The sequence below is a fragment of the Gekko japonicus genome, unplaced genomic scaffold (assembly GCF_001447785.1).
Source record: "Gekko japonicus isolate JY-2015 unplaced genomic scaffold, Gekko_japonicus_V1.1 scaffold3111, whole genome shotgun sequence".
Lineage (NCBI taxonomy): Eukaryota > Metazoa > Chordata > Lepidosauria > Squamata > Gekkonidae > Gekko > Gekko japonicus.
Genome location: NW_015174931.1, coordinates 162,872 through 173,028, shown reverse-complemented (window position 1 = coordinate 173,028; position 10,157 = coordinate 162,872). Strand labels below are relative to the sequence as shown.

Genomic DNA, 10,157 nt, shown 5'->3' with positions numbered 1-10,157 from the left:
TTCTCTCATCCACTAGATTCCTTACGAAGTCTTTAAACTTCAGACACTGTTCTGCTAATATGGAGGGAAGTCTCAGGTTTTGCAGTCCTTGGATGATTCCACATGGAGGATTTTCCTCCATTTTGTTGTTGTTTCCACACAACATCATACCACACAACATTTTGATTTCACACAACATCATCCTTCATTCCTGTACAAACTATGAATAGCTCCCCTTTCCCCCATAAACTGCACTTTAAAAAAATCCTGAAAAAATTCCTTGCATGGTGTTGAAATTATCTTTCCATGTGTCCAGCAGGGAAGGTACATCTTGTGTTTGAATGAAAGTGAATGAAAGGAAACACCTCCTTTGCCCTTAAAAAAAAAACCTGAAAAAATTCCTTGCATGGTGTTGAGATTATCTTTCCATGTGTCCAGCAGGGGAGGTACATCTTGTGTTTGAATGAAAGGAAACACCTCCTTTGCCCTCTTCCTCTGCGTTTTCACAAGGAATTGCCTTGGTGTAATTGATGACACCAACAAAACCATGTAGTTGGGTGCATAATCATGACGGTGGCATGACAACAATGGGGGGGGGGAGTGCACCTGGTGTGAAAGGGAAACCATGGCTAACTAGAGTGAAAAACCAGATTATTCTTTGATGTGTAGAACTTCTGTTGCAAGTGTGAGTTGAGCAGCCATTGCACCAGTAATATGGCCACCATGAGAAAAAAACTCTCATCTAGAATCAGCCCTTATTTAAAACAATGGTTCGGGGGGGGGGGCTAGACTTACCACTTTATAAGCTTTTGCTTAATATAAGAACCCTGTCCACTTTCCAACTCATTAACAATATGTGTAGCTCAGAAGGAAGTTGTTGATGGTCTTCCTCATTTTAACAGATCCACACTTTGGCCTATGCTGCATAGAGAAGCCCTGCTGCACACAGAACATCCTGTGTCGACTCACTCATTAGTGCTAGCTTTAGAGAGGAAGCTTATTTTTCCCCATAACAAAAAGAATGGTTACCAGACACTGATTTGGGGGTGTTAGCCTTGTATGAGGACATGTGGTGTTTATCGTGTTCTCTCCACATGCTTGGCTAATAATCATTTATCTGTCAGAAGAAGTTCCAGATTTTCTTGGACACTGGTAACTTTCTGAAGATTGGCTTGAATTCTTCATGTGTAAAAGATCTTCACTTCATATTTTTGTAACTCGTTCCAGTTCTCCCTCTCAGCTCTTATTCTCGGTGTTAGTTTATCACAACTCTGGGTCCAGAGAGGAGAATGCCATAGCTATTTTCTTCTAGAATTTATGTAAAGCCAGCTCTTACCATACAGATCAGCTATCAGGGATAACAATTGAATGGGCTTCTTGCCCCCTTCCCCTGCTTTTGACTCATCCCTTCAGGCCACTGGAGGTAGGCCTGACTCAAGGTCTCGAGTGCAGGAAAAAACTATTACAATGGAAGGCAGACACAAGGTTGGTGGGCCTCTTTTCCTGGTTGCTCACTGACAGTTTACTGGGGATTATACCATGGGAAGGACAATTTGCAGGTTCCATCTTTGACATCCTCCAAATGGGTATTTCAGAGTGGAAACAAAAGCACTCCAAGTCAAATTAGCCTTTCACAAAGATGGCACTGATGACTCCTGAGACAATTGACTCAAAAGTGTGAAAGCCAAATACACATACAAATGTATGATGGGAGGAAACTAAAGGGATCCTCCTAAAATCTGGTACTTTGGGGGTAGAGTCAGAGTCACATTTCCCTCACTTTAGGGCACCTCTGCCCTAAGTTATTCTGTCAAATGAACAAGTTCTACCCCGTACTGAAAATCCCCAGTAAGAGTTGAGAAGAAAAATTACATCTTGTCTTTACAAAACCAGCTCTTTCTTCCTGATACTTAATTAGGTTGGCAGGATTTGGTAGTTGTAATGCTATAGGCCTACAGAAATATTTAATAACAGATCTCATCTATTTCCTAGCTAACTTCTGTTATCCCAGGTTTAGGAGGTACAGGGTGCTTCTGCAGGCAGGCTACCTCGCTTCAGCCTCAAGCTTCCATTCCAGCCTCGGGGACAAATGTTGAAGCTGCGAATACTGGGTGACTTGATCCCAGAGTCTTCAGAGTCAATGGACACATCTGAGTTGGTAGGTGAACTTGAGGTGTAGCGCTTCACCGGCGGATAATGTGTTCCCATCATGGGAGACTGCAGGGGACTTTTGATGGTTGGGGAACAGTTGTCAAGATTCTTAGGACTAGTACATGACGATTTTCTGGTTGCACTTGCTGGTGGTGTGAAGATCCTGTGAGTATCAATGACTGAGGGTTTGGCAGATGGTGCTGGATCCCTGCAGGTCATAGAATGGTTGTCGATTGTTCTTGGTCCATTACTGGATGCCGCATTAAACACTGATGCCCCACTGTTGGCAGGCAGCGTGAAGTACTTGTTCCCATTCATCCTCACAGCTCTTGGAGACTGTAGTGGGCTTTTATAAATTGGGGAGTGGTTGCCCATTAATCTGGGGCTATTGTTTGATGATGCACTGACTTGTGGTGGTGTAGTGGTTGTGACTGGGAGAGAGACACGTCTGTATCCTTCCATTCTTGTTGGCTTGGGAGACTGCACTGGGCTTGAGGAATGGGTAGTGTTCTTAGGACTGCCACCCGAGTACGACACATTGGCAGAGGAGGCAGGGGGAGTGAAAGGCCTGAAAATGTCTATCCCTGTGGCTTTAGGAGAAGAGCTCTTCCTCCTGGCAGCATTGATGATGTTTCTGGCCAGCATTACCTGCATCTGTCGGCTGGACTTGGGATCGGTCTCCTGCCGGAAAGGGGACAGAGACCTTTCACTCCATGAGGGAGACATAGGAGGTGGGGTCATGATGCTGGCTGCTTGAAAGGCCTCCATATGCCCTTCCTCAGGTTCTGGTGTTTGGGCAGGGCTCACCCAACCATCTAAACTGCTAGCCTGTCTGACCAGCTGTGGAATCCACGTTGGGGAAGCAGGGAGGGACACTCTTCTTTCCTGCAGAAGGAACAAAAATGATGTTAGTGGTTTGTCCTTTCAGTCTGAAAGTACAACTAGATTTATCTGACAGTATCGAATGGGCACTGTAAGAGGAAATGTGGCCCAGAGCGCAGGACCTCTCAGTTCCTTTCCCAGATATCAGTTCCTTTGTGGATGATGTTGGGTGAGACACCTGACCTCCTTGTAGTATCATTTCCTGATATGTTCAGAAAAGTAAATAGCCTGACATCACTGTGAAAGTCTACATAATTAAGGGGCAAGTCACATCCCAGTGTCTAAGGTATGAGGCTGAATGTAGCAGATTTTTGCGGACCATAACATCCCACTTCCCAGGAAGGTCAGATCAAGAGAAATGAGTCATAATATTGGCAGATAGGGACAAATTCATTACTTTCCAAATGGCAGGATTTGCTGCCACCATCATAAGGGATAAAAAGATGATGGGGTGTGACCCGTGACTGCTCCACTCTGGGTCACTTGCCATTTGTAATTTGTCTCTGGACTGTATGGTCTTTTTTCTTATTATTAGACATATTTTTAATGATGACTTTGTATTTTAATACTTTCAATTAAAAATGTCCAACTTTTTATTATTTTTCAAATTTTATCTTTTTGGACATTTGCATTTTACTCTGTATTGTTACTATTGCTTTTTTGCTAATGCAATAAAGATCGAATACAAAATACGAAGGAGAATTAATCAGAAAGGGCTTTAGAACTCAAGATGGGGAGAGAGAAAAAACTCAGAAGCATAATGATGATGTTAAGCCAGTACTGTTTTGCAAACCAACTGTGAAAACACTGCCCTTCCATAAAAGGAATCAGTGAAGATGTTAATATCTGTGAGGTTCCCACTCAGTAAGGTCTCCCACACAAGCATTTCACCCTTCCCAGCACAGCAATCTCTGGAAATTGCAAGGAAGAAGATAAGCAAGGTGGGCATTTGGGGTAGTGGTGAGGCAACTGATGTTTTATTCTTTATTTCCTTAAAAGCTTTTGGAATCAGCAAAAAGTATAGCTGGACCTCAGGAACTGGATAGTGGTACCCACGATGGGTGTCTGCTTACTCATTGCCTTCTCCTGTACTACCATAAGTTGTCGGGCAGGAAATGCCGAAGAATGAGCTGACATCCATTGTAGGCTGACAAGGTCTAAGCTGAGTGGTCCCTGCAGTGCTGGCAGTGCTACTGGGTCTGGGCTCTGCTTGTGAAACCCCTAAGAACTAGTTGGTTTAGCCCAGTAGGAGAGGAGTCAGTGTATGGAGCTTAGCAGCAGGGTGAGAGTTGGGTTCCTGGGGGGATTGATAGGAGTTTCTGAGCTCCTATTACCTTGCATAAGATAATTTGGAAAACTCTCTGTGTGAATGTTAATTAGTAAAGGGAGATGAAATTTAGTATAGCTGGTATTATGGTTGTAATTATATTGTTATATTGTAGGGGCATGACTTTCAAGTTAGTTGTTGTGTTGTTCAATTGGGTGGATCTAAACCCCTTTGAAAGGAAGTGAATGAGAAGAATCCCGCACCTTGGTGGACTAGAGGAGAAGTCAGACTCAACACAAAGTTTTGCAAGCAAGGACCACTTGTTTACTTGAACTCGGAGAGGCTATTACAATTTCCTCTCCACTGTTGTATTTATGTGTTCACTGTATCAATGTTAGTTTCATTGTTCTGCATAGCAAAAAGACAGAGTTAAAGAAAAAATATTTTAAATTAGTTTGGCTTGCAAGTTCTGTTCCTGAATAAGGAAAGAGGTTATACTGGCTCCTATCTACCAGGGGCTTTATAGGGCAGTGGCCCACTGGGAGCTTTCCCTGTAAGCTATATGGCCAGTCCATCCTGATTAGGGCTGCCAAGCTCTGTAGAGGGGGATCATCCACCCCGAGCTCCAATTGTCCACTCCAAGTGGTGGTAGGGTAATTTTTTTAATCACTGGTGATGTCACTTCTGGGGAAAACCATAGAGTTTTAGAGTTTTCAGCGATTCCTAGAGCTACCCCATCACTTCCAGATTTTCCCTGGAAGTGGTATTGTCACACCAGCAATTCCCCCCCACCCTGTATCCCTGCAACCAACCCCCTGCCAGTTTCCAGGCTTGGCCAGGAATCCTTGGCCCCAATCCCATTCAGAGCTCAAGATCTAAGGGGCAAAACACATTATCTCTGACATATCTGCAAACACCAAACAAGTTGTCTTTTCCACCTTATGAAGTTGCCTTTTCCACACATTTGTGAGAAGAGTAAGATGGAATATCAGTTATATGGAGGTTAACTGAAGTAGTTCCAGTGAAATCTGCTCCATGGTAGGGGCATAATGTGTTGCATAGATTCCCTATTTGGATCAATTGTGTTTGAATTCATACTTCTGAAGAATGTTCCTGACAGCAGCTGGTGGTGGTGTTGAGACTCTCCAGATATCAGGTTATGCATCCGGCAAGTTGCCAATAATATCGAGAGGCTGCCACTTAGAAGAAGGTGTTTCAGGTGGTGTAATATCTTGTAGCACAGTTGTCCAAATGGTCTTGATGTATCATGTAGAGATTTCCCCTCACCAGCACAAAGAGCATTCAGTGCTGCTGTGAAAACATTATGAATGGTGTGTGACTACCACATGGGGGCCTGATGACTGCACATTATGATGTATATGTGTGTGTGGAGAGAGAGAAACAAGACACCACTCAGAAGCTGTTTAACAGAAGTACAGTGCCATCCTGAGCAGAGTTACATACGCTACAGTCTTCTGAGGTCAATGCTTTTAGAAGGCTGTGGCTGATTTCACACTAGAGCAGCCTCGATGTTGCGCCGCCATTTGCCCCGATACTACTGGTCAATTTCACAACTGAAGCCGCGGGACTGCATTTGACCCGCGGCTTCACCCGATTTCCTCCGCAGTTTCGTGATCCTCAAAAAACAGGATCACGAAACTGCGGGGAAAATCGGGTGAAGCCGCGAGTCAAAATGCAGCCCCGCAGCTTCGGGTGTGAAATTGACCAATAGTATCGGGGCAAACGGCGGCGCAACATCGAGGCAGCTCTAGTGCGAAATCAGCCTGTAACTCTGCTCCAGATGGGAATGCATGGACCAGCCACGAACTCAGATCCTATCAAGGCAGCTAAAAACCCCAAAGTGATCTGCTTCCTTAATGTATAGAAATGAACAGGCATCTACTCAGTTTCCTACTGGCAGTGACGAAATTGAGCAAAAGCCGAAGCAGGCAAAATGGGAAGATTATATCATTATCTAACTCTATGCAAAGCACATGACATGGATTCATTAGCTGCAATGAGAATCAGACCAAATGCATCCTAGAGGTCAGAGTTGGTATTAGGAGATAATAGACCATGAGAAGCAGCAAAAATTGGACCATGTAGAAATGGAAGCCCCCCCCGGCAAGAAGGGTCCCACAGAATGCAAAGATGTGTATCAGTGAAATGTCAATGAAAACAAGTACCAACTTTCTTTCATTCCCACCCTGCAGTTCCTTATATCTTCCCCCTTCCTGCACCATAGGATCTTATAGCTTGGAAACATTATGAAATTAGTGGTATTGACATGTTTGCTTTATTGTTGAGAGGTATGCTCCCTGACCAGCTCCCAGTTTTCCAGCAAATATGCATCTCAGGTTGGAGTAGCATCCAGCCATCAGAAGTGAATAGCAAGAGTGGAAGTATTTAGGAGAGCAGTGCAAGGGACTGCCAGATATAAATTACGTTGTTCCCTTTGCATGGCATTAACGTATGTACTATGTGTTGTTACTGAGGGCATACCGAGATGAGATACTGGTCTCTGAAAGACACCAGGGGCGATTTCTCACTAGAGCTGCCTCACAGCGCAGCGCCGTTTGCCCCAACACAAACATGTCAATTTCACACCCGAGGCTCCGGGGCTGCATTTGACCCGCAGCTTCACCCGATTTCCTCCGCAGTTTCATGATCCTCAAAAACCAGGATCATGAAACTGCGAAGGAAATCGGGCGAAGCCTCGAGTCAAAATGCAGCCCCGGAGCTTCGGGTGTGAAATTGACATGTTTGTGTCGGGGCAAACGGCGGCTGTGCTGCGAGGCAGCTCTAGTGAGAAATCGCCCCAGGTGAGATCTTCCAAGAGTTTTTTTTAAAAAAGGCAAACAGAAGCTGCACAGGCTCCCGGTTTTGATTGGGGCCATGATGTAGTTAGGGAAAAGTTTAACACTTCCTTTCTCACATAGTTTTACCTATTAAAACTTTCCTACCCTATGATTAACCCTGCATAGTAGAAGGGTAGAGAGGAAAATTCAACATCTTCTCAAGTTAGACCCGAAGACTGAGCTGTTAAGTTTTGAGAGTACTTTCATGCTGACCACCATACAATTTAATTTCATTTGCAACTTAACTAAAACACAGGGACAGCCGTCCATTATGCTCAGCATCTCTGAATATAATGGCTCCAGTTGCTTCTGGGAATGGTGGTCAGTGTGGATCTAGATTCGGGAAAGTGAAGTTATTTCCTGTCAGTATATCATGGTCCCTCTCTTGTGCCACCGTTTCAGCCAGATATTAAACATTTTAGGGTCAATATCAGGAGAATTTGAAAATGGTATGAAGTGTAATATAGATTGTACAGGGAAGTAGATTTCCTTCCTTCCTTCCTTCCTTCCTTCCTTCCTTCCTTCCTTCCTTCCTTCCTTCCTTCCTTCCTTCCTCTGATCTATAATGAATCCTGATTTATTGCTGAAGGTGGATGACATGACCAGAACCTCTTATGCAACTGCATGCAAATACCTTTCTTTTGTTCTGTATGTTTCCCCAGTCCTGCCAGCTATCTATCAATGATGGAAATGCTGACACAGGACAATAAGTGACTTACTGATACTTGCGTGCCATGGATTATAAGATTTTAGTTCATGCTTTGTATTCTGCCCCAAACTAGATCAGAGCAGAACCTATTACAGAGAATGCTCACATGAATTTTGCTTCCAATACCCTATTTTCTGTGGAGAAGGCCCCCTCTCTCTCATCAGATACTATGATGTGGCAGAAAAGGAAGGGGAATTCATACCCCGCCAAACAAATGAATGCAGACATGAAACACCAAATTTCCCAAGAATATCCAAATATGGAATTGGTAACCATACCTACCTACAATATATACAAAATATAGCTCTCTGTGCTTATGCATTAAGTACTTGCCTAGGAATCTCCCTTATAAATAAAAGCCGAATGTTGGTGGCACTTCTCTAGAACATTCCACACGCTCCAAAATCAGTTCGCTCTCTGATCTGTCATTCAGAGGGTCTCCCTATCCACTGGCTGCTTTGCCTGAGTCCTGCCTCCAACATTCTAAACAGTTTGCTCTTCCTCCCCCCCCCACAGACAGTCAGAACACAGAGGTTATTTGCATATGCAGCCTCATTGGCCTTTGCCTCGGAACACAGAGGTCGTTTGCATATGCGACTTGGTTGGCTTTTGCCTCTAACATTCTAAACAGTTTTGCTGTTCTGAGGTAAAATGTGTCCGATCTCCAGGTGAGGGCTGGAGATCACTCAGAATTACAACTGCTTTCCAGATGGCAGAGATCAGTTCCCCTGGAGAAAATGGTGGGCTCTGTACCCTTATATGCTGCTGAGGTGGCCCCGTATGACAGCCAATGTGACGTAGCAGTCAGGGCTTCAGAGCATGGGAGAGGCTGCAGGTGTGTGGGGGGGTGGAAAGCTGAAGAGTGAGGTGGAAATAAAGGTAGGTTGATGATTGGCTGGGAAGGAGATAGGGTTGCCAACTCCAGGTGGGAAATTCCAGGAGATGTGAGGGATGGAGCCTGGAGAGGGTGAGGTTTCAGGAGGCGTGGGACCTCGGACAGGTACAAAGCCATAGACTCCACCCTCCAAACCAACTATTCCCTTCTAGGGAACCATCGTTGCCAATCTCCAGGTGAGGGCTGGAGAGCACTCAAAATTACAACTGTTCTTTAGGTAGCAGAGATCAGTTCCTCTGGAGAAAATGGTGGACTCAGTGTCATTATACCCTGGTGAGGTCGCCACAGCAAATGGACACTGAGTGTCCAAGGCCGGGGCACCCACCCAGAGCCTCTTTCTAGAGATCGTTGTATTTATTTCCACAACAGGCCTTTTCCATAGTATGTTATATTTGAATGTACAGGACTACATATATACCAGCCAATTAGGACTGTAAACAAACAAACAAACACCTTGGGAAGGAGGTTGAGTATCCTTCCTCCCACTCCTCCACTCCTCCCACTTCCTCCCACTCCTGTTCCTATGCCTTATCTTTCCTTCCTCCCCTCACTTCTGTCCTTCCTGAACTCTTGCTGCCTATCCTGACCCCCCCATTTCCACTTTTCTGCTGCAATCCCTCACATTCCTTCCTCTGCTCCTCCCTTCCCTCCACTCTCCTCTCCAGAGTCTTCCCTTCCATCCCACTTGCTTCAGTACTTCCTCCTTTCCTCTTAGCTTCAGACTTTTCTTTCTCCCAGATGACAACAGCAGCAATGGTTGCAGTACCAGTTGATCTAGCACTACCTAGGAAGCAGTGAATCTCTTGCCAATATAGGCTCTGCTGCTGTCACCACAATTGGCTCCCTAATTGTCCCGTACAGTGATGGCAAAGTTGGCAGAACGGCTGAATGACACGATGGCCCTTTCTGCACCCATATTTTGTCTCGGTGCATTTCTGAGCGCATCCTATTCTTCCATTCTGCATTCCCTCCTGCTTTCACTTCCAGTTTGTGTCGAGGCTTTTTCTTGTTTCTGCATTTGTTTTACCGGAATCTGCATTCTGACCACTTCCAGCACACTCTTACCCTGCAATTACCAAAACTCCTTTTGCTGCAATTCTTCGTTGTCATCCGCTTTCGAATCGCTAATCCTTTCTAAGGTAGAATTGTTTCTGTGGGTATTTAAGTGCTGCCCACGGCCCTCCCCTGTTTCCACCTTTCTCTCTCTCTCTAGGTTGACGCTCCCTCCCCATTCTGTTTCCTTTCCCTCCTTCTACAAAGACAAAAGAGGCAAATTTTTTAAAAGCCAGAGACAGCATAAGAAGGAATCAGTAAATATAAAGGACTAGGGGATTCCCTGCTTCCAAATGTGTCAGTCTTGCATGTGTGGGCCTGGATTCTCCCCTCCCCTCCCTTTCCTTTGGCAGAATCACGGAG

The 10,157-nt window shown here is 44.9% G+C and overlaps 1 protein-coding gene across 2 annotated transcripts in view; it reads right to left on the bottom strand.

Moving 5' to 3' along the window:
- Nucleotides 1-209: 209 nt before the first annotated feature.
- LOC107122064 (synaptopodin-like) overlaps nucleotides 210-10,157 on the bottom strand; it is a 24,262-nt gene continuing 14,314 nt past the window's right edge. The window contains exons 2-3 of one of the 2 annotated variants that reach the window (XR_001482896.1): nucleotides 457-3,015; nucleotides 210-344 (exon numbers count right to left, since the gene is read on the bottom strand). Coding sequence is in view for 1 of the 2 variants with exons in the window: in XM_015425089.1 (XP_015280575.1) it covers nucleotides 1,993-3,015 (1,023 nt within the window). In the remaining variant the exon portion in view is untranslated. Of the gene's footprint in view, nucleotides 345-439; nucleotides 3,016-10,157 lie in introns of those variants that run through there. The other variant, XM_015425089.1, reaches the window with a different exon arrangement.